We start from the raw sequence: 25,637 nt of genomic DNA, 5'->3' as shown, positions 1-25,637 counted from the left end.
TGAAATAAACGTATTAATAACGATGGGGGGCTCGGGTGTCTACTAAAAAATGCCAATAAACCGTGGCAAACGATATCAACGGCTTGGGGCTTCATAGACAACTGCGGCGGTGCGGCGGACCGCCGTAACAGGTGATGGCGCTGGCGCATCGGGCGTTGGCTGCTTGTTGCCAACGTGTGGTTAGAAAACACGGCGCTGTTGCCACTAATAAAAATTCAGCTAGGCGATTCTAAACGTAAACATAGTGCATTAATCGAACACTGAAGACTGGCAAACCGGAAATGGTTGCCAAAAATGCCAGCAGCACCTTGAGAAATCGCTTAAAACAGGTATGAATTTAAGAAAACTTTAAAACATTTTACTAAAAATACCTTTAGAAACTGAAAATGCAACAAAATGAAATGTGTTTGCCCACACTATGGATAGAAAATAAAAATTATTACAGTTTAAATTAAACTAACCGCAAACGGTTACCTGTTGCTCGATAAGTCTCTATCTCATAAACGCAACTAAACTGGGTACCAATCTGTATCAGCTCGTAACGCCAAAAATCGAACGTGACATGATATACATTTTAAATTTTTCAAATACTATAACATATGACAAAGTGTGAATAATGGTCAATAAAAGATACAAAGTAACGCTTACCTTTTAAATACTTTGAACTAATAGGACCACATACGTCTGTCGAAACCTCATTCATTATAAACTTTGCTTTTCTATCTTCAGGTAGTTTTTGATAAGGAAGTTGAATCTGTTTTCCTTGAAGACAAACTTCACACAGATTTGTAGATGGAAAATTACAACTATGTCCCAATCTCCTGTGCCATAAATCAGGATCATTTTCTGTGATGTTTGCTGAATAGGAAAACTACGCACACAAATCACTAACATACAGACCAAACAGATTTCCTTATAAAATGATTTTATTATTGTTGATTACTTATACTTCACCATTTTTAAATAAAACTGTTAATCCATTTTGTTCAATTTTCTTCACTGAAAGCAAATTATGTGATAGATTTTCACACACCAAAACTTTTTCTAGGGTTACTTTTTGTCCACATTTGGGTTTAAAGCTAAGATTTTCTTCCCAATGTGCTTCAACCACTACTCCAAGTTTTCCATCTCTTATTTTATGATGCACTTGCTTTCTGTCAGTTATAAACTTTCCCAGATCACTAGTAAGTAAGTAATTTGTAGCCTCACTATCCACTACAAACTTACAGTCAAGAACATTACTACAATTCACTAAATCTGAATGAGTTGTCCATGTTTGTGGTCATAAAAGTAAAGTGTTCTTCAGTAACATGACATTGTTCTCTCCTCTTTTGATGGTACCCACGATAGTTTCCAGCATTCTTTTGATTTGCCCTGGTTTTCATCCATCAGTTTGATTGGTGTCTACTTAGGAATGTTTGAGGCTATTATTCCTTGTCAAAACTCTGTTGTACATGTCGTGCCTCTTCCTGTAGAAGTTTACTTTTTACTAGGTTAAGTAAAACTTCATCACCCTTCTGTAAAAATAGCACATCAATGGCTGTTACTACTCCATGAAAAGATTCAGACATGGCTGATAACAGCTGCACAATGACTTCTGATTCTTCTAATGCTCCACCAGCATTCTTAATTTCCAAAATAATATTTTCAAAGTCAATGAAAAACTGACTCAATGGTTTCTTTTCTTGAAATTTCATATTACGCATTTTGTTTTGCAACACAACTAAATTTGCAATGCCTTTCTTTGTATATGTTTCTTTCAGTTAATCTATTATTGCTTATGCATAATCTTTATAATAATTAAGATGTGGTCTTACAAACATTGTACAATATTGTTTCTTGCTTTTATGTCCTTCTTCTTAAAATCACCCATTCTAGTTGGGTCTCTTGGAGGGCCCATTTCCAACACATCCAAAACTTCATTTTGTTCCAGAAGTAACTTCCCTTTGAACTCCCAATTTGAATAGCCGGTTCCGTCGAATTGTTTTACTGATCCGCCAAGCGAGACAGTAGCGCATTAGCCACTGCCATTTTTGTAATCACGTTTCCTTCCTCCAAGTTTATTTACACTTTTTATGTTTTCCACTTATTCTTACTGCCCTGACCCCATAACCTGTTGACAGTGTTAGAGTTTAGATTCAAACACTCGGTACATGGTTGTATTTAGCTTGCCTTTTCTTATCTGCTAAGGAATGCAGTTTTTATTGTCAAAACTTTCGATCGATAATAAAGTGAGTTAGTAGGGACTGGATGCCAGCATTAAACGTGTCTTATTTATGCGTATTATTAAACCTGCTAAATCAAAAAATTCTAATATTTGTAACAGACTAGTAGGCGTACATTTCGGCCTAACCGCACCTGTAGTAGCCCTGTGACGCTATTTATTCGGGAGTTCGAATTAAAGTATGTTCTAGAACAAAAGTTAAGGAGAATTGCCTCGGGCGCCACCTGGTTTTAAGAAAGTATTCAGAGTTTTCGAAATGTGAACCAGGAAACACAATTCGTATGCCTTGGTAGCTTTTATACAGCTGGAGACAAGGTTCCCGACAATCTGTGGTAACAGTGGTTCAGTTGGTGACAACGCTAATAAAAGCCAAAAGTACCAATCAACTAAAGTATATTCTAATTGCTTAACTTAAAATGCCAGCAAACTTAACTAAACCAAATAATTAGGCAAATAAGCGTATCTTAAATCCCCCCTCCCCTTAATTAAACAAGAACGAGAGTGAGAGTGTGCAACTTAGTTACGGTACGGGTCGGATGCGATGCAAAACAGGTCAACGGTATAATGCAGAAAGTTAAAAAGCCACGCAATGCAATGAATGTTACAGGTACAAGATGAATCAAAGTTAATTACAGGGACAATGCAGGTCTACGTTTACAACTAAGCAATTAACCGTCCCAGTGCAAATAAAGGTACGGTGTCACGGGTCGGTAAAAGAGTTGGAAAAGGGTATTACTGAACCACCCGGTCTATACGACCCTTGTAGTGGTTCTTGTCGGCAACAGGATCTAGAAACTTGCCTCCTACGCCCGGTCTAGCGAACCATGTAGCGTAGTCAACAAAAGACAGGGCCAGGAAGTGCGGCCGGACTACTAAATGTCACAAACGCCCGGTCTAGCGAACCATGTAGCGTTTGTGTTGAAAGTGGAACTATCGTGTAGCGCCCGGTCTAGCGAACCTCGACGCTAGAGAGTGAACTAGGGCCGGAAATTGGCCTATCAGGGAAAAGTATACAAACACCCGGTCTAGCGAACCATGTAGTGTTTGTATAGAAACCTACAATGCCGGATCTATGGCGTAGCACCCGGTCTAGCGAGCCACGATGCTACTGAAGTAAAAGGGCCGGAAAAATGGCCGGGCTGGGACTAACGGTGCAAACGCCCGGTCTAGAGAACCATGTAGCGTTTGCAATGAAAACTGGTGACGTGAACGTTAAAGCAGCGCCCGGTCTAGCGAACCACGACGCTACAACAAACGGCGGTACAGGGTTGGAGTAAACAAGGAACGAACACCCGGTCTAGCGAGCCTCGGTGTTCAAGTAACAGGTACACAGTGCACTAGGAGGGCTAGCCACTAAACAGGTATACTTACTGTGATGCGGCGGTGCTGCTGGGAGGTTGAGATGTTGTTCGGGGAGAGCTAGTGATCTCAACAGAGAACGAACTGGCGGCGCAGGCCAGTTTTATAGACAGTCCGATTCCCCACTTTCGGGTAGTGGGAAACACGGCCCTACTCGAGTGACGCGTACAGAACCGCAGTACTGCAGGAAAACGGTACGCTTCGGCCAACCTAGCCGGCTACGTCAACTCGCGAATTATAATTACAAGGAAAGTCGTAAACCACTAATTTCCTATTACGCGCTATCATACTGCAGCGTGGTTGTAAACCCTGTAATTCTACCAATTGTTTCCAACAAGAATGGTAAAAATCGGACTGGCCAATCATGAGAAAATATAATAACTTAAAAATACGGCTTATCGTATTTTGGCAAAGTACTAGCACTGGTTACTTTACTAAACGGCTTCTATTAATAGTTCCCTTATCTGCATATCGCCGCAAAACCAACGGTACTAACGGACGGCTTAGTAAACAAAGCAAAAAAATATTCGTAACTTCGTTACAGCCCGTACATACTCCCATCTTTGTTTGGTATCGCTATCGCGTAGTGCGACGGTGCGGGTGCAACTCCGAGGTCAAGTCAGTCAGCGAGAAACCATAGGAGATTACGTTTACATGTATTCGTTTGGTGTTCGTATTACTTGTTAACCTAAAAACCTACGAAAAAAAAATATTTTTCAGTAGAAATTTAGTTATAGTCTATCTTATTTCTGTTGTAATAAGTGGCGCTCGAACTTTTGGCAGTTTGCAAGTAATAATTAGGAATCAAGATCGAACAACAATTTGTGCAAAAGCTGAACATTTCGTGGCCGCAGCAGTGCATCGAAAATTCAGTTTGTGGTGAAAAAAAAAACTGTTCGTGCAATTAACGTTTGACATGATCTCTCGATATTTATTAGCACATCGCTTGTTATTCGTCAGATTTAAAAAGACTGTGTATATGCTCTTCAAATAAGAGTTTTTCGAGGTTCTCCCTACCAATTGCAGAGCATACTTATTGGCTTAGAAGTTCTAATACCGATAACAAAATAGCTGAAGGAACTGTAACATTGACGGAAGCCCAATTTGAACGCTTATTGTGTAGATTAGGCAGTACTAACATTACACAAACCCAATGTAGTTTTCCTTCTTGCTCCTCGCGTTATAATGGTGATAAAGACAGTGACGTACGGGCATTTATAGATGCTGTTTTTGTTTCATTTCTCCTTTTTTTATTTTGGTCGCACAAATCCACACTGCACCCTGTATAGTTATAATAAGTCATCTAATTAGAATCTATAAACATTTTACTTTATTTATCATAACATAACGTATGCAAGTAATTAGCCAAACAAAGAAGACAATTTGTTGCGTACAGGTTTAGATATACGATCCCCTAACGAGCTTGGAATGCGACTCTTTTTCTGAATAGCTTTTTTGACGGTGGAATTGTTAAAGCGATATAGAATTGTGGGCATTTTGCTAGACAAAAGGTTGAGATGATCGTAGGTCTTGATCATAGGTGCAACGAAACCTCCGTATCCATGTCCACCCTTGTAGAAGATGCCGGCCCCCTTTAAAGGCACCGCCGGTTTGCTGTACACTGACTGCATATCTATGAAGGGTATGGTGGTCTGGGCCGCGTCGGCACTCCAGGAGGTGTGCGTAAACTTCACGTAGTTGGTGGTCCATCCATGATACGAATATAACTGGCTAGTTCGAGTTGGCACGTCCAAATCAACCGGTTGCTCGATCCTGTAAACCAAATAATTTTGTGACATCATTTATTTTAAAAGGTATAACAAATAAACCATTGTTCGTGAAGTTTGTAAATCTCCTGGGTTTGACTGGTATACAAAGTGGCGTTGCGCCACTCAAAAGGGGTAACGTAGATTCTGAGGCGAACCTGCCAGCCGATGTAGTAGAAACTCAGTCCTAGAAGAGTAAAAAAACGTAAAGTAGTAGGTTTTACATGTTCCCATCTTACTTTTTAGAGGTCTAGGTTACAACGGTACATAATTTAAAAAATTTTCAGAAAAAAAAAATACTAAAAACTTGAAAATATCATTTTAAGATAGATCATCTTACTCAAAAAAAGGAAGATGTAAACGGTTTTGCTATATTTTCAACCGTTCGCCTGTTATACTCTTAAAAATATTGTCACGAATGAAATAAATCTAATTTATTTCACTTGAACGGAAACATTAAAAAATGTGGAATTTATATTACTTGAGCGGAAACATTAAAATTGTGGAATGCGGTCAGAGTGCAACTGCACTTATGATGAAATTGCTGAGTTGCGAAATATGTGGAATATTTCCAAGTACCGAGGGTCGAAAGGTCGTCACGAGTTGTCGGCTAGAGGAGACCAGGTCTGGGAGTTTTGATTGGAGGAACCAGTGTCTAGAATGCTATAAAAAGGAAGTTGTACCCTAGAGAGGGGTTCAGTTCATTCCAGTCAGACCAGTTTTGCTGTGCACCACGTCGGAGAAGGCAGTACCTAGCCAGAAGACTCCGCTCACACCACAGAATGTAGTCGTCCTGAATTCTGCAACCCGCACCGGGTTCATAAATTAATTAAATTGTAAACCATCTCTTAAACTATAATGAGTGCCAAACCCTCCAGAAAGCTGCCCTCGTAATTGTTTAACTAATGTAAGTATATATTTATTATTGTAATATTTTGTGCATGTAAAAGGTATTGTTTAAAGTGCTACTTTGGGAATTATGCTTGAAGGTTTTATTCCGATTCACTAAGTTGATAAACCAATCATCTTGTCAATTAGTTTTAACTGTTATTTAGTTATTAAATTATATTTTTCTACCAAGTGGTTTGATTCTACCTCTGAAACAAGATCTCGGTAAAAGCGTTTATTAAAGTAATAAACGCACGTCTCGTTTAACTTGTTGGGCCAAAAGGGCTTTACAATTTAAACGTGACAATATTGAAAATTCCAATATTTAATAGTCAATATGTCAAAAACGACAAAATTTATACAGAAACTGATTAGAATTAAAATTGTCTAGATGAAGCAACAGAATCAAGAAAAAGCAACAGTTACTAGAGTTGTCGAACGAAAATCCGTTGTTGTCACTGATTTCATGTGAATCGGCAACGCTGATATCACGAACATATTTTAGATGACTATGAAGGCTTTCACGGTCGGTTAAAACTGAAATACAAAAGTTATCCGGGCTTATAAGCCGTGGTCCAATGGAATTTCTTCCTTAATATTTTAGATGTATTGTCACGTTTAAATTGTAAAACCCTTTTGGCCCAACAAGTTACACGAGACGTGCGTTTATTACTTTAATAAACGCCTTTTCTGAGATCTTGTTTCAGAGGTAGAATCAAACCACTTGGTAGAAAAATATAATTTAATAATTAAATAACAGTTAAAACTAATTGACAAAATGATTGTTTTATCGACTTAGTGAATCGGAATAAAACCTTCAAACATAATTCCCAAAAATAGCATTTTAAACAATATCTTTTACATGCACAAAATATTATAATAATAAATCCATACTTACCTTTGTTAAACCATTATGAGGGCAGCTTTCTGGAGGGTTTGGCACTCGCGATTTGTCATAATTTAAGAAATGGTTTACTATTTAATTAATTTACGAACTCGGTGCGGGATGCAGAATTCGGGACGACTACATTTTGTGGTGCGAGCCGAGTCGTCTGGCTGGGCTCTACCGTCTCCGACGTCGTGCACAGCAAAAATGGACTGACTGGAATGAACCCCTCTCTAGAGTATACTTGCTTTTTATAGCATTCCAAACACTGGTTCCACCAATCAAAAAACTCTAAGACCTGGTCTCCTCTATCCGACAACTCGTAACGACCTTTCGACCCTCGGTACTTGGAAATATTTCGCATATTTTGCAACCCAGCATCCGGTCACACTCCGGTGCATAGTTTAGCTATTTCCTCATACGTGCAGTTGCATTTAACCGCATTCCACAATTTTAATGTTTCCGCTCAAGTAATATAAATTCCACATTTTTTAAAGTTTCCGTTGAAGTGAAATAAATTTCATTTATTTTCTTCGTGAAAGTATTTCTTTAGACCATATTATACAATAAAATGTTTGTTTGTTTCAAACATGTATATTATGAGCGGTGTCAATACCAAGTAAAATACAAAACAAACTAATTAATATACATGTAGAAATCTACTTTAGCTTTGCTCGACAACTGGCACTAATAAACGGCCATTACACCGAAAAACATGCCAAACATATCATTTATGGATTTCTAGATACAGTACCGCGCATTCTTAGTTGGCTACCCAGTACATACAATATAATTTTTATTTTCTTTGCTAATTGGATTTAATTTTGTCTCACCACAGAAAAAAGGTTTGTTGGGAAAATGGAAAAAAAAAACAAATTTTATGTGGTGAGACAGAAGACCCAATTAGCAAAGAAAAAATGAGTAACTCATCTCAACAAACATATAAAACATATCTCCATATAATTGTAGACCGTGAAATACCATTTTGTCAGGCAAAAGAATGTTTTTTGTCCGAGGTCGTCTTACGGCGGAGGACAACCACCTTGAGGACGACAAAAGAATTTCACAGTCGACGTGTACACAAAATTTGTTGTTCAAACGACATGTACTTCGAAGTTCTTAATTTTTTATCAATAAAAAGGTTTAGCAATTACCGAAGTAGTATATTACATACTCAGGTGGAAAGTGTTTGATTTCTGTCGAGAAATTAGGTAGTTAACTTTATCTCGAGACAGAAATTAAACTTTCTACCGTGGTTTGTATACTATTTTATTTTCAACCATTTATCAAAATCTCATCGAACTTCTAATAAATCATTCAGTTGAAATACTGATTGCTAATAGTCTCTCACAATAAGGTAGTATAGGTGTACGAGTAGTTATGACTTCAACCACAATAAACGACTGGTGATTTGTTTACAATCTGTTCAACGTCATTATTATGCTATTCTGTCTTTAATATTTTGAGCTAAAACGTTTCTTAAAGTGCTTTTAACATGGAGATTTCTGAAGACGCATATGCTACTCATCATTACCAGAGCTGCGAGCTGTTGCAGAGAGAGCGGCACAGTCTCTTAACTATAACAAGTAAGCCCAGATAAAACAAAACGCATATTGACATTCACCTGGGTGGAAAGTAAAAGCAGGTAATTTTCATCTTTCCACCTGGTTTACACATAAGAAATAACGTTATTACATACCTGGTTGAAAATAAAAGTTTTTTCTTATGTTTCTTGGTTATGCATTGTTAATGGGACTTCAAATATTAAACTGATTCCTATCAGAAACAATTTCACTTTTTTTCGTTTACGCGAAAAATGAAAGCGTGCAAACAGAATCCTGTACTCCTTTAGTTAAAATAAGCGGCACTTTTTTCACAATGGTTACATCGAGAAATCATAACCAGCAACCATAACAATAGACGTCACAGTGATTATTAATTTACTTTTTTTATATTTTACATTTTCTGCCTTTTTACTATTGACACCGACCATAATTGTGAATTTCACGGCCGCTAGGCAATACGTGAAGTGAGTACTTCACGTCTATTTGAACAAAAAATATTTTAATCAAAATAATGCGGCGTTATCATATGTAGCAATCTATGAAAAACTCCCGAAACAAGCAGTAGGTTATTAGTGCTTCCTTTACGACCATTAATGGTTAGAAACCATTGTAAAGCTCACCTGTCACTACGTGAAAATTTAGTCCGTAGGCCGTTGGTTCATTAAGAGTCATTCGATTGTTTGTGCTATCCATTACAAAATAATCTCTATTACGTGCCACTCCATAGTCAGTGATTTTAAAGTTGTCCACCGGCTTCCAACGCACACTGGCCTGGTCAATTTGCCCGTAGGGTATCAGTTTGCCTTCCTGGATTTGCAGGTGCAAAATACGATTGTATTTAACAAATCTGAGTCCCGTAACAACCCTAAAATTTTTACACTGATAAATAACAGCGCAAATTTGGCAATGCGATTCGTTTACATGTTCTGTTTCACATCTGATTTCACAGATCTCAAACTGATATATCGGTCCGAATTCGGTCCTGATTCATCACACAGACATAGGCAATAGTCACATCGAAAGAATATCCACCAGCTCCAAAACCTCAAATAAGTTTTGTTATTGCAATAGCCGTATCGTCCTAAGACTTTACCAGTGTTTTCCGATCGTATATAGTCATATCTTCTACTCGCTGAACCCTGAAAAGAAACAGTAATAATAGTTTGTTCACCGATTTTTCTGTGAGAGCCATAATTCACGTAGGCAAGTCCTCGAGGAGATTCTATTACAGGAATTTTAAGTTAATTTTTTAACAGTTTAGAGAATTCTTATTATTGAATTCCTATACAGGTGTGATAAACCGAAAATCGACTATAGAAAGCCGTCTATCGGACAGAGAAGCATAGATAATTGCATGCGCGGGATTGAAAACAAAAACGAAAAAAATATCAAGTGGGCCAAAATTTTCTACCAGTGTTGTGAATTCATCGACTGAATTATAACTAGTTACCTAACTTGGTATTAGAAAATTCCTATACAGGGTGTCCCACGACGAAAGACATCGATTGATATTGGAAAAAGTATAAATAGCAGAGTTTTGAAAATTTGGCAGGATACTGATGTGGGCATGCCCAATCTAACTAAAATATTTTCAAGATGGTTGCACTTCCGTTTATACCGGAAGTTGATCACAACTTTCTTATTTTAAATAGAACACCCTATAGTATTACATATTTGGATTCCTCACAAAATTTTGACCAACTTTTGTATAGAATGCCCTATGCCTATGTCTAGCCGTTTTCGAAATATTTGATGTTTTTCCAAAAAAGTGACAGTTGCAACGCTCAACATATTTTTGTACTCTGTCAAAACCGTATTTCATTTTGCTATAAAACTTTGGGTTATTGTAAATAAAGGATCGTTTTATCAAACTGAGGGTGCGTAGTGACTCATTTGTATACAGGGTCGTCAAAAAAAAAAATCATAATCTTGCCACTAAAAAAAAATGAAAAATTTCAAGTTTTTTAAATAGAAACCCACATTTTTTATGACGGAATCATTTTGAGCATTAAAAATTACTATACGTTTCAATTTACTTGCCTATACCTAAATCCAACCCATTTCGTTTTATTTGAACAGCTTTTGGTGATGGCTTTCGTTTTTCTGGATAACTAGCGGCAAATACCTCACATGTTCTACTCACAACTTTATCACGATCTCCGTAAATAATAAACAGATTTAAGTAATCTTGGTTTGAATAACGTAACCGCAACGGCGTATTTTCAGTTGCCAAAACACTCAAAACTAGTGTTATTAACATGCCCTGCAGGTCTCCAACATCACCGTGTGTCAAAAGCATGACCAACTAGAGTACCAGCTAATCCCAACCATGTAGCCTAATAAAAAAATGTTTATTCTCAAATAAAACGAAATGGGTTGGATTTAGGTATAGGCAAGTAAATTGAAACGTATAGTAATTTTTAATGCTCAAAACGATTCCGTCATAAAAAATGTGGGTTTCTATTTAAAAAACTTGAAAATTTTCATTTGCTTTAGTGGCAAGTTTATGATTTTTTTTTGACGACCCTGTATACAAATGAGTCATTACGCACCCTCAGTTTGATAAAACAATCCTTTATTTACAATAACCCAAAGTTTCATTGCAAAATGAAATACGGTTTTGACAGAGTACAAGAATATGTTGAGCGTTGCAACTGTCACTTTTTTAGAAAAACATCAAATATTTCGAAAAAGGCTAGAGATAGGCATAGGGTATGGTACACAAAAGTTGTTCGGAATTTTGTGAGGAATCCAAATATGTAATAATAATAATAATAATAATAATAATAATAATAATAATAATAATAAATATCTTTATTTCAAAATTATTAATATATAAGGTGTTCTATTTAAAATAAGAAAGTTGTGATCGACTTCCGGTATAAACGGCAGTGCAACCATCTTGAAAATATTTTAGTTAGATTGTTGTTGTTGATGTCTTTCGTCGTGGGACACCCTGTATATTTCCCCATTTACGTTTATAACATATTTATTCCGGTTTCTGTGTCATTAGTTTCAAAACTTGAATAATAATAATAACAATATATGTTATAATAATAAATGTTTTTCGTTTATTATTCGAACTCACGAACTGCTACTAAGTTGCAATATCTCTCTAACGTGGTAATCTTTAACTGTCAAATGCATTACAACCTAACCTAAATAAAATCTGTGTCCTACCAAATGTTTAAAAACAATAACACACAGCCATAGCAGTGACTACCACATAATAAGCAAGTACTCTACCTCTATATTATAACATTTTGGTAAAACAACAAAGAATGACCCTTTTTACGTCATATTAAAAGGTCACTGAAGGAAGCGGCAAAGCTAACATGTACTACTTACATTACATTCACATTGAGACTTGAAGTAACTGAATTGAATTGAAAACGAAAAGTAATGAAGGCAAACAACACCATAACTTATTCTGTCCAGCAACCAAAGTGAGATTTAACAATCCAATCCATAAAGGATTTTTTTTTAAATAATAAAGCAACCGTATCATCAACAATGACCTGTTTATCCGCTGCTCGACAACCGCTTATAGAGTGCAGGCTAAAAGTTTAAATTTTCTCATTTTTTCAAAAGGGCTCAAGTTAGAGATCTGAAAAAAATACAAAAAACTAGTCCGTGATATGTACTACAACTTTCATTAATACGATTTTTCAATCAAATCAACCGTACAGGCGTAAAAAAATCAAAACCGTTTTCCCATGTTAATCTCCTATGTCCAGGGTGTTCTTGGACACCTGGTATATAAACCGACCGAGCCGACGGACAGTCAGTTGTGAAATAACAGTGGCGCGATAAGCAAAGAACGAAGTAGTGAAGTGGTAAAAGTGACTTTAGTGGTTTAACAACTGATCTCTAGTGTTGTAAATTGTTGTGTAATTGGTAAATAAAGTTTGTTGAGTTGATTCAAAGTCTCACTTATCAAAAAAGAAACCAGTAAAGTGTAACAGTATGTAATATGAAAAAAGTGAACGCAAACTTTTAGGGAGATTTCTGACTTCCCCTCTGAAACTATCATTATTTCATTATTACTTCAATTTCTCCTTTTGTAATAGGACGTTACTTATTGTATGTAATTTATTATTACAATTGAGAGTGAATGTTTAAATCAGTTTAACGTAAAGGCTTCTAATTACTCACCGATAAGCATCCTTCCAAATACGTATCATAGAAAAAGCAATTATGAAGTTTGCCACCGGGACAAGAAGGACGACCATATAGTTCGTCTGAAGAATAAGCATTGCAGTCTTGATGGCAGAACCCTTTCGGGTGCAACTCATTTTCCTGTTCGATACGGCCTTGCACCAATCTGGTAAACTCGTCGTAGTTTGTACCTTTGATTTAGAAATACAGTATTAACGGTAATTTTGTTAAAAAATTATTCATTTAACCTTTGATAAAAGTACTAGGATTGCTCGTAATGATTTGATACGAGTGCCACTTGGTCTTAATCAATTGCTGGTAAACATTTAAGGTGTTCTGTTCAAACATTTTGCGGGCATTTCCTGACTGTTGCACAAAGTGTCCTAGAATTTTAGTTCTTATAATAATCAGGATAAAAAAAAAGTGAAAAATGAGCAAATCGAGCAAGATAATACCACACTAGTACTTTCCTAGGTTGTACAGGATGATTGTATATATTTTTCACCATAGCTCAATCCGTTAGTTTTGATCTGACAGCATAGTGTAAATTAGCAAAGTTGCAGTGTTTTTCCTGAATCGCCAAAATCTGATGTCAAAATTGACATATGTTAGTCACTGGTCACTTTTTTGATATATGTTTTGATTATTTTAAATGAAATACCTCATATTTGAATTGCTCAATAAGATCTCTTTTTTTTTTAAATTTTATATAATTTATTGAGATTATGTTGGTCACTTCTCAAAAAATATAGATTCTTCAAAAAAAAAACTGAAAACAAAGAACAATTAAACTTTTACTGGTAATAGATAGATTTGAACTTTAAACGTCAATGTCGCACACTAGATGCTTAACGATTATGTTATTTCAATTGTCAGAGCTAACAATATTGATTCCATGTATACTACTCGTAAAATAATTAAATTATTTTATTGATATTAGCATTATTATTTTATTCAAAGTTTAGAGGTTTAAACCTTAAGGAAAAAATTAAATTAACAATCACTATGCCACCGTCTACGCTTATGGATGCTGGGTATGATTTCTTATATGTTACCACTGTGTGCACCGTTCACAGTAGTACACCCACCCATAGTACATCAATCTTTGTCTCCCGATTTTATTTCCGCGTATATGAAAAACAAACGGAAAATATTTCTGTCAAGAGTGAGTTTATTTTTTAACGTGCCATGCCCGGCAATAAACGTCACCGTGATTGCTTGCTAAGTGGATATCGTTTGATCAAAAAATTTTGTGTTCACCTCGGCCGTGAAATAATTTTTTCGCCCTCAAGATTGTTGTCCTCGGCCGTAAGACGCCCTCGGACTTCAAACTTTCTTTCATTCGAAAAAAATAGCACTTCACGGCCGAGGTATACAAATAAAATATCGATTTATCTATCGTGGTGTGAACAGTGCAGTTCTCTATCTCTTCTGTAACACGAGATATCAGGAAAAGTCGGTAAAAAAAACTAAAAAGCTTTGTTACAGTTCTAAACATTACATTACTGATAATAAATAAGATAATTACTGATAATAAATAAGATAATAATTAAAATTTTAAAGAAGATTACTATATGTTCCAAATGCGGTGGTTATAATGGCAGTAATTAGTATACACAACTCCGTTTCATATCTAAGCATTGGTATCAAAACGCACCCTAGTGATGGATTTTTTAGCATTTTTCGTCTTCACATTTACTAGACATATTTATTTTCCCGAAGCCCTACTATGTATAGTTTTCGAGAAACAGCCGCGTGCACAGCTTATTCGAACACCCTGCACAAGCAGTACAGTTACATAAAGCAGCGGTGGTCGTTACAATGTTTATTTTGCCCCTAACTTTTTCTTCTACTGTTAAAACATTTTCTATAATCGTTTTATGCACTTTAGGAATTTTAATCTCTCAGTGATATAATAGTTATTTAACAAGTGTATTAATGAAAGCGATTAATAATCGAAATGGTTTAATTAGTAGTATAATTGAAATTATTAATCACTTAATAATATAAGAGTTGGTTACAAAATTTTTACCGTCGACTGTAGTCTATAATAAACGTTTATTATCTTAAAAAGTTTGAATAAAAACTAATTGTCAATTGTATACGCGACACTGCAAACCAAAATCATAGGCACCCTTGACATTGACAGTGACAGTTAGTTCTGTCGGTAATGGTGGATGTCAACTAAATAATGTGCGTCTATTTCTCTCTGCTTAATACAAATAAAGAAGGATGGAACTATACGGTGAGCGTATTAGGTTGCCTATGGTAAAATCGCGCATTAAAGTAAAACAATTGAAAAATCATGCATTAATGGGACTCATTTATAAACGATTTTGCATTCATTATCGTCCATTAAAAAAGGCTGTTAATACATGTCGACGGAAAAAAAATAGTCCCTGAGGGATGACATAGCCATAGCAAAACTTACAGAGCACGATAAATTTTGAGTGAATCCACCATGCCAACAACAATCAATGACAACTATCAGTAATACGAGGTGTCAATCAGTGAACTACTGTTATTTTAAAATAGTCAAATAAAATAGTATATAAACCTCGTGACCAAAGTGTTTTTAAACCTTTTAGCGAATTGTATACAAACAAACACAAACCTTTCGCCACGGGAGAAATAGATGAACTTTTTGCATTTGTTGCATAATAGTTATTTATATTCTATAAACAATGGTTTAAGTCACTTGTATAAATAACTATTACCGCACTAGTGTCGTAAAGCACCCTAAGAGTATAAGAAAACAATTATTGTCGCACTAGTGCGGGAAAAACTCTCACTATGAAACTCAGATTTAAAAATGACCAATTTCTGTGTTATTCGTGGATAAAGTATTGATACAAAGGCCTCATAACCAGATTAAGATTACCTGAAATTTAGGAAAAAACGAGGGGTCACAATATAGAATTTCCATAAATTTAGGGAAAAAGTGCACAACTTGGCAACACCTCATCCCAGGGGTGTCCCAAACTTACCCCCCTTACGAAGTCTCAACCCTCTAGGCCTTCAAATAAGAGTAACCCATTTAACCTCATGTAAAATGCAAATCTAAAAAACAACTACTTTTGGACATGTCCCGGTATCATTAAACTTGGATAGGCGCATCGGATGGAAGGTTCGCGATACAATAAACGTCTACTAGACGTATAGGAAGAACATTCTGTGCATACAGGAAAGTTCGAGAATCGATCACCCACACATATACCTATAAACCGACCGAGCCTCCGGACAGTAATAGCTGCCATCAAAAAGACGCCCGACAGACAAGCCAAGCAAACCGACGAGGACGAGTTTACCACGGTTAAAAGAAGACGAAAGGACTAAAAGGCGGATTAAAAGACCGCAAAACCTCTGGAGGAGATGGAGATTAGTGAGGAAACTAACAACAATCCATCAACTTCGGGAACTGTGACAGACCCTCCGAAGGAAACGGAGAAAGTCGAAAAAGTAGAGGAGATACCGCCAGTAGTTCTAAGAAACGCAGAAGACTGGACAACCATCTGCAATAAGCTTAAAGCCAAGAAGGTCTAATACTAAACGGCCAAGATGTCAATGAATGGAGTGGCAATTACACCGTCCACCAGCAAGGATTATAGGAGCTTGACTAAGCTCCTAAACGACATCAAGAAGGAATACCACACGTATGCACTTCCCGAAGACAAAACTACCAGCGCCGTCATCAAGGGCGTCCCGACCAACATCATCGTTGATGACGTCACTAGGGATCTCGAAAGTCAGGGATTGAAAGCTATCCGTTCATACGATGACCTGCAGACAGGGCAAGAGGCCATTACCACTAGTTTTCGTCAAAACTAGAAAAGAAGACAAAGGGATCCTATTCCAAGTCATTCGATGCTGCCACCTAGTAGTAAAGGTGGAGCATCAAAGACAACACCTCGGTGAAACCCAATGTCACCGTTGCCAAAGATTTGGACATACGCAAAGCTACTGCACCGCAGAAGCCAAATGCGTCAAGTGCGGAGAAAACTACTACACAGCGGAGTGTAAGAAAGCACGAGAAGAACCGGCCAAGTGCGTAAACTGCGGGGGTCCACACCCTGCAAATTACCGCGGCTGCAAGAAAACCCTGACCAAACAACAAGCACGAAAAGGACCCAAGCCAGCCAGCTATGCAGCGGCGGCAGCACCAACCAAGACAGAGGACATTGTGTCCCCCAACCCGGACTTGACTTCAACTTTGAACACGGTTTTGAAACAAATGCAAACAATGTGCTCATTAATGAACACAATGTTTGCACATCTGGCAAAACACGCCATTTAAAAAACTAATCATGTTTTTTCTTTTACAGGTAAAGCCAGCGAAGACCAAACCACTCAAAAGAAGATGAGACTTGACCAAACCAACTCCGACAGAAGTTTTCCCCCCGGATGGCGAGAAATTATTCTCAAAATCTGGGTAAAACCTCTCCGCAGCTAACTTAGTGCTGACTAAGCTCTGGTTTCAATCCGGCACCCCCAAGAAATTGGGGGGCACCTCCTTTCTACCCGACTAACTCCTTCCAAGGTTTGTAAATGAAATGGTAACGACCTGAAGGTCTACTATTTAATTTGCAAACCTTCCCCGACATTGACCAAGCCGATGAAGAAAGAAGCGTCCAGGAGGACAGAAGAGCGCAGAAGAGCTCCTAGTCTGCGGGGGTACTCTCAGCCAGGACAGCAGTTGCACTTTTAACCTGCGAATGTCGACTTAAGTCGATAAAATTCGCTTTTGTAGGGGTGCAACTGCTGATACTGGCCTAATGGTCTACACCGATGGGGAGGTAAAAAGCAGTAATCTTGCTTGACCCCCTTCTCTGAGGCCGCATTCCTGCCATGAATAATGGCGCGGATAGTGAGTTGTGAAATAACAGTGGCGCTATAAAGCAAAGTAGTAAAAAGTGGTAAAAGTGACTTTAGTGGTTTAAAAGTGAGTTCAGAGTTGTAAATTGTTGTGTAATTCTTAAATAAGGTCTGTTGAGTTTATTCAAAGTCTCAATTATCAAAAGAACCCAGTAAAGTGTAACAGTATTGTACCGTACTATTGTTTTTTTTAGTGGGTACTGAAAGGCTTTAAAAACAGTACATTATGCGTGTGGTGTCGTAAATTAATGGACTGGGGTGGTCACCACAACTCGGTCTACAACCTCGTCGTGTCAATACTTCCCACTCGTGACCATAAAAATGCTCATATCATACTAGTAACATAAATAACTATTAATTTCATTAAAAATAGGATAAGCTTTTCTTCGTCAAAAACAAAAAAAGGTGAACTGCTCAGCTCTTCTTGACGTTTCTTGAATCTGTTTTACAAAACCTTTATTTAAGTTCCTCGCCAAGTAAGCAAACTGTTCCAGAATGTAGGCCTTAAGTGCAGTCAGCGATATCAAGTTATACAGATGATAATACGCTTGTCTCGGTGACAGTGCGAACCATGTGTTCCAGCCTCTCCGCTACAACAACAATTGAGTTGAGTAAATATGTATAGTGTAGCATCCATTTGCTTTAAAACTTGCTTCAATTAGGTCATCGAACAGGCTGTTGTGTGGACCATAAGCGAGCTTGTAGATTGCTGACATATAATTGTTTATTCGAGTCTCATTATTGAGAACGTCATAAATTATATCTTCTTTGTAGATTTTGTAGTGTGAATCTAGCTTTTGTTGTTGGAGGTAGTGTCTAAACTTGGTGTATTTAAGGTTAATGATGGCTAGGTTATTGTAGAGGAATAGAAAATTGGGTTGTCGTTTTAGAGGATCCATCCCTAAAAGCAAGTCCGAAGGTAACTGAAAAGAAGTTTATTTATATGCATAACGTTCTTAATTGTGAAACATACAACTTACAAATACAGTCATTGTTTACAGTTATAATAAACCATTTAAACAAAAAAAGCGGTGGTCGACAGATTTTTTTGTTTTAACTGAAGCGTGTTTGAGTCATAGGTGACAAGATAATAAGACGTTAGCTTTAATACACGATGGTCCATCATGAATAGCCGTGATCCCTTCTGTAAAAACCGTATTAACTATAATTCTGAAAATTTGGTAGTATACCAATGTCGATGGCGGCAGTTTGCACTTCCGGTTTTTAAGAATGAAATACCCTGTATACAGGGTTAGCCACTCAAACCGCTCATTAAAGGTTTAATTTGAAATTTTAGTATTAATAAATAAACTTGTTTTTTTTTGGAATTAAAATAAATTCAATGCTTTCTGTACAGTTTAACCAGAAATGCATGCCTACTAGCTTATTTTAAATATTAATAAGTAATTAATAATTAATAAGTATTTTAATTAATATTTTATCATCAAATTTATCTTAAATTTCGTCCTATTATTAGTCAATTATTCAACGCTTAGCAACGATTTAAACAATTTTGTATTCACTAGAGGCTTAATAGTTATTTATACAGCAAGGAACTTAAACCATTTTTTTAGTCACGAAAAGAACAATTAGGTCCACGAGCGTAGCGAGTGGCCTAAGTTCTTCGAGTGAATAAAAAGTCACGTGTTTTATTCAATATTTTATTAAATTTTGACTTCTTATATTTAAAAAAACTAAAACTACAGTTCTATTAATTTTGCATCTCGCCCCGTAGATGTGACATTGATGTTTGTTTGTTTACATCTTTAAATATGCGAATTCATTCAGAGTGATTTAAACATTTTTTTAAACATCTAGTGAATAAAAAATGTTTAAACTGTTGCTAAGCGTTGAATAATAGACTAATAATAGGACAAAATTTAATAAAAAATTTTGAATCACTCTGACATTTGCTTATTTACAGATGTAAACAAACAAACATCAATGTCAATTACAACAAAAGTACAAATTAATAGAACTGTGATTTTCGTTATTTTTAATATAAAACTAATTCACTCGAAGAAGTTAATGTGTCTCTTAAATTGTTCTTGTTGCAAATAAAAAATGGTTGTCTTTTGCTGTATAAATAACTATTAATTCTAATAAACTTTTAATGAACGGGTTGGGTGCCTAACCCTGTAATGTATCTTCTTTGAATCCTACAACAAATTCTAGACATATTTCATTCATTGTCATTTACCCATCTGTATCCCTTTTTGAGATATTTATTATTATTATTAATTTACTATTATTTACATTTTTGTAAAATTTTACATTTGTAATACCTAAAACAATTGTAAATTTCACATTTCAGAAAACGTTTTTTTCTCGGGTATTGTGTTTTGTCTTGTTAAACGATGTTGGTTCTAAAAGTGGATGCATAAAAACGTTAAAAACACGTGGTGGCCAAAAATTGACCTTAAAAAATGAACTTTTTCTACAAACATTCAATAATGATGCATTTTTCGCTTCCAAATCTCAACGAAAAGTTACCCATTTTGGCAATTGAAGCAAACTTCATTCTCAGAGCATAAAAGTCATGGTTTGCGCGCTTAATACATAAATAACTATTAATAAGCTACTAAAGTCAAGTTCTTTAAATGGTAAACACGTGTATTTTTAAAATTTAGTCTGATTCCCGTGTGGAATTAGGATAAGTTTGTATTTTGGTGCATATTTGAAAAATGTATACTTTTTGAAATAAACACAAATAAATGAATTTCGATGATACATAAGCGTTCTTCGCTATTTCAGTTTTGCTTGAATAACATCAAAGTAGGCGGTGCATGTGTTTGACATGTTAAATCGTTTGTTTGTGATTATTTCAGAAAGTATCAGTTTTCCAAAGAAGTAACATAATACAAACTTGCACTAATTTTAGACAGAATAACAAGATCAATTTTTAAATTAGGAACTTGAATTCTCGCACTTTTTAAAATCCACCCCGTATCATTATTTGTGTCAATTGATTGATTTTGTATAAAGCAATGACGGAGATTTTGGGTTGATAATGTTTTGTTGCCTTTAACTTTTACGCCACTGGAAAAATAGGTGCTTTTGTTGTCGGTTTATTGCAAAGTTAAGGAAACTAATTTTTGACATAGAAAACTTTAAAGCTTGAGAGTACGTTTCTAAAGCACTCATATTTATTGTGATGTAGAAATTAGGGGCAAAAAAATCTCTTAAACCACAAAATCTCCGCCCCTGCGTTATGTAAAATCAATCGTTTTTGATCATAACCTGCAATTTACTTTAAAAACGGTCAGTTTTTTGAAAAATTATCAAAAGCAGTTTTTCATACAGTGTGTTCATAAAGTATGGAATAAATTCGATTAAAATTTAGGAAGTTAACTTAAAGAAAAATGCTCGGATACGCATGTTATCATTTTTAAAAAAATTAGATATTAGATTGTCCAAAAATTGAGATACGACCTTCCAATTGACATTTTCAAATACGAACCCCCATTTTTTATTGCATACTACAACAATTTCTTGCTACTTTTCATGTAGCATATCCTATGTCGATATACAGATGTTTTCGAAAATGTTGAAAAAAATATTGAAATAAAACTTCCACCGTACCCACCGGACTGGTGTTTAGTTTATTGTCTCAAGGTTTGTTTTTTTTTATTTTTATAGCAATGCCATTCTCATTCATTTTGAAGTTCCTAATTTGTCTGATTGCTTTGTCTGCGACTTTATTTCAAACAAATAATAATATTACAATGCGTTTATCAACAACACAAAGAATTGAAATTCTGATGATGATTGGGTATGGCGATAGAGTGCGAACTCAACATGAGGTGTGTGTTTTATTTAATAACAAATATCCAGAAAAGCCAATAAACCAGTCAGTAGTTAGTAAAATTGAGAGGAAGTTTTGAGATACGTTCTGTAGAAAATAAGTAAAAAAATGAACTTTCTGCGATAAACGAAGACGAAAAACTAACTGTTTTATTATCTGTGGAAGAAAATCCACATATTAGCATTTGTCAAGTTTCCCGCGACTATGATATCCCTCGTTAACTCATTATTATTACAGCAGGATGGTGCACCACCACATTATGCTATACAAGTCAGACAATATCTTAACGAAGTAGCATTTCCCAACAGATGGATTGAAAGGCGTGGATCAATTGAATGGACTCCAAGATCTCTTGATCTCAATCCTTAGGATTTTTTTTGTGAGGCCACCTCAAAAATCTTGTTTATTAAACTAAACCTGAATTAATTGACGACTTAAAAATTAGAATTAGAAGAGAGTGTGGCAACATTAGTCAAGAAACCATAAATTGGGCCCAGCGTGATTTAACCGATCGTTTGGGATAATGCCAGGCACAAGAATGGTTTCAGTTTGAACATTTAATTAACTAATTTATTGGTTTTTGTTATTAAACATTATTTTCATTAAAACATGTTATATTTTTCAACTGTTATTTTCTCGAAAACAGCTGAATTGCCAACTCGAAGGTCATATCTCAATTTTGGAACAGCCTGTATATTTAATTTTTTTCTCAAAAAATACACGTTTAAAAATAATAACATACTTGAACGAGCATTTTTCTGAATGATGGGTGCCTTAATTGTAACCGAATTTATTCCATACTTTATCGACACACTGTATATAACACTCCCATGCTTTAGAAAAGTAGCAAGTAGCATCTATTTGCTCAGTGGCTTAAAAGTGGCAAACAAAACATTGTCAACCCAAAATCTCCGCCACTGCTTTATGCAAAATTAATCGACTTACACCAAAATCAATCGACTTACACCACCTTCCGGAGATAATTATAAAAATCGATACTATTTTTTCAACTTTGACTCCCTGTATCTTGAAGAAAAGGCATTTAAGAAGATATGTTTAGATAAACTTTTTGTCATATTATTGGATATACCACCTCTCCTTATAGTTTGTGACAAACTTAGAAACCCCGTGTATAAAAAAAAGTGATATAAGTCTACAACTACAAAATTAAAGATTTTAGACAAAAATTGACTACGCCAAAGAAATCTATGTAAAAAACCCTTTAAGTGGCCGTTCTCAGTTTTCTGCTAACATAAATGACAGCTGAGATATCGACAAAGAATCGAATATGGCCAATTTCCAAAAATCCTTAAACCACCCTCTACACTGTGTCTAGAATATGGTGGGTCACTATGAGGATCTTGAAAACGTTTAGAGATAGAGATTTGGTTAAATTAAAGAAAGGTTGCTTAGCCTTAACAAAATGACATTTACTAAACGTTAATTGTTTTTTGGTTGTAGAGACATTTTAAAAAAAGGTAATTTTTTAATTATACGTTTTAATTTTTCGTAACGTTAATATTGTACTTAAACCAAAACTAATAACACTTTTCTATCCTCTTGTCTGCAGTTAGACAATACTACATGGTATTCACCTGGAATTTTTTCAATTTCAAAATAATCTGGACAGATTTGAACCCAATCGAAAAGTTTGACAGCTTCAAATTTCTTTAGGCTGTAATTTTAATGCGTTTTGAAGTGGCACATGTGACAACCGATACTTTTTCCTAAGAAAAGTTTGTCCGAACATTTATTTTAATTTTGCATAGGTTTTGAGACACCGTTATTTTTTACAGAAATGCAAAAATTCGTACATGTCCAGATTATTTTAAAAATTTAAAAAAAATTTCAAACAACTATGTCAAAATGGTGAATAGGCATGCTAAGTTTCGTATGAGTTTTTTTTTGGTTAGAAATTATCACCAAATAAATGTTTTTTCTTTTAGCCTCATTTAGAGTCAGCTAGCTTCACTTGGAAGCATTTTAAAACCACAGTTTATATGACACTTCAGCGTTTATTTTTTATATACTTTCCACACTTTAAGTATTCTACAATCAATTTAGACCACCTTGTATGTAAGTTAACGTATATTTCTTGTCAAATTTTAATGGTAAATCGAGCACAGTGGGTAGTTTGTGATTGGTTACAAAAAGCAGCTCGGACCAGACACAAACTACGAACAGATCTGCGATTTAGAGAAATACGAAAAGTGTTTTATATTAAAAGCACTAACCTTCTGTAATTGTTGGTCAATCTCGCCGAATTTCTTTATCAGATACATTTCTCCTTTCTCCTTTCTCTTCCTCAGCAAACCGTTTACCGTTAAGTTCCATAGAGAATTCTCTACTTCTAAAAAGTTGTATCTTATCTCGTCGACTTGCAACCATGTTGCATTTTTATACGCGCAACTCAAAGATAATAACTGTGATAACACTAGCGAAATAACAAGGAAATATAGGCAATACATTTTGCGCGACGCTGCCCGTTTGGACGAATTTAAAATTGCGCTTAATTTATATTACACCGGAGACTACCCCTCTACAATAATATTTGGAATAAACAAGATAAGCGTTAATTTAGTAAGTAATAAAATTGGCTAAACTTATCGTAAAAATAATAAAATAACATAATATAAATATAATATAATAAAGTTTTATGATTCAGTGTATAATATTTAACATGTGTTTTGCTGTCTCCCCTATATAGAAAGACAGTCGGCGCATTTTCGGTCTGATAAGCTCATGATGGGCACTTAAGTCCTCGAAACATGTTGAGCGCTTCTTTTAATTAGAGGCTTAATAATCTTATTGTGAAGAAAGCTGTGTGTTTCTTCATCTTTTTTCGTATGCATACATCTCTACTGTGAGAATATGGGCTAGTGTCTCACTTTAGAAACAGAAATGTTTTGAATGTAAGGCTCGATGTAAGGTTTGTCACTTGCCACAAGTCCGTAATGTGTTATTTTTCCTCTGTTCAATAAAATCTAACCTAAAAATAAAAAGTTATGTATCTGTGTGTCAGTGTGAGTAAAGATTTTCATTAAAAAATTCAATTTTATTCAAAGTGTGTGCATACCCAATAATGGCGTTTGACAAGTACTGTCAAGTAATGTTCATAAAACTTCTCACTAACTCAAAGCCAACTAACGTAAAATTAGTTTTTATTGAATTATTTGGTCATTTTTGAAACAAAGTGATCACACATAATGAAAAGTGCCATTTTGTTGTTGAAAAATCCAATATGGCCATAAAAAAAAAGAAAAGTTGATGATAACATAAAGAAATATCCGACGAAAACGTTTTCTTCGGTGCTCTTTACTTTTTCTTCTTTCCTGTAAAGTGTTAATTTGGAGGTTACTTTAAACCTGGGTACTTGGTCCTTTCTATTGCCTTCCCTTTATCCTTCTGCATCCCTGTCCACTTGTCCATATTTAGATTAGTATGATTACGATTTTATGCGCACTTTAAGGAAAAATTGTTAATAAGTCAGAAATGATTGAAGTTATAGGCAGAATATAATGTTCTTTTATTACAAACCATAATACATTGGTGGATCCATTAAAAAATGTTTTTTTTTCTGTCCGACTTAACGGTAAATATTATTGACCATCCTGTTGTTTTTTTCAACAAATTCAATAATGACATTAGTAACAGGGTGTTCTATTTGAAAATCAAAAGTTAATGTTCTTTCCAACTGATCTGGCAACACCGAAACGTCCAAGATATTTTAAAAACAGAGTTTGAACTAAACCTAGGCTACACTCCAAATTTCAACGAAAAATATCGAGCCGTTTTCTAGTTATTTTTAATATACCATCAGCGTGATTTACCCTGTATATTTTAACGAAATTTTGTTGGTGACCTGTTATGAAGCGGCATGAAATGAAAAAAGTGTTTTTTAATTTTACCAGTGTCGTCCATGCAGGCATGTTACAGGATATTTTTAGAGAAAAAACGGTACGGCACTGCTTTTTCAGGAGAAGAAAATCAGTCCTGAATTCCTCATTCAAATTAGAAAGAAGATGCTCTCTTGTTATTTCGCGCTGTTGTTTTCGAGTAAAAAGCATCATCATATACAGTGTGTTCAGGATAAGGAGGGCCACTATGGGGATCT

The 25,637-nt window shown here is 35.4% G+C and overlaps 1 protein-coding gene across 1 annotated transcript; it reads right to left on the bottom strand.

The window, feature by feature from the left end:
- Nucleotides 1–4,890: 4,890 nt before the first annotated feature.
- On the bottom strand, nucleotides 4,891–24,024 carry LOC145736280 (uncharacterized). Its single transcript, XM_081990610.1, has 9 exons — nucleotides 23,758–24,024; nucleotides 18,372–18,641; nucleotides 18,173–18,308; nucleotides 13,095–13,229; nucleotides 12,844–13,037; nucleotides 9,610–9,827; nucleotides 9,309–9,553; nucleotides 5,413–5,536; nucleotides 4,891–5,356 (listed from the first exon to the last, which is right to left on the bottom strand). The coding sequence occupies exons 1-9, from the start codon at nucleotides 23,989–23,991 to the stop codon at nucleotides 4,945–4,947; spliced, it is 1,968 nt and encodes a 655-aa protein (XP_081846736.1). The 5' UTR covers nucleotides 23,992–24,024; the 3' UTR covers nucleotides 4,891–4,944.
- Between the last annotated feature and the right edge of the window lie 1,613 nt (nucleotides 24,025–25,637).

The sequence above is a fragment of the Ips typographus genome, linkage group LG12 (assembly GCF_016097725.1).
Source record: "Ips typographus isolate SLU linkage group LG12, UJ_Ityp_2.0, whole genome shotgun sequence".
NCBI lineage: Eukaryota > Metazoa > Arthropoda > Insecta > Coleoptera > Curculionidae > Ips > Ips typographus.
The sequence above is the reverse complement of the archived record's forward strand: the minus strand, read 5'-3'. Positions and strand labels throughout refer to the sequence as shown.

What these genes read in the sequence shown, in the direction of transcription:
- LOC145736280 (XM_081990610.1), bottom strand. Translation starts at nt 23,991, where the DNA reads ATGTATTGCCTATATTTCCTTGTTATTTCGCTAGTGTTATCACAGTTA. An exon ending in TGTTCGATGACCTAATTGAA is followed by an intron (nt 18,309 to 18,371) that starts GCAAGTTTTAAA and finishes TTGTTGTTGTAG; the next exon opens with CGGAGAGGCTGGAACACATG. An exon ending in GGCGAGGAACTTAAATAAAG is followed by an intron (nt 13,230 to 18,172) that starts GTTTTGTAAAAC and finishes CTAAAATTCTAG; the next exon opens with GACACTTTGTGCAACAGTCA.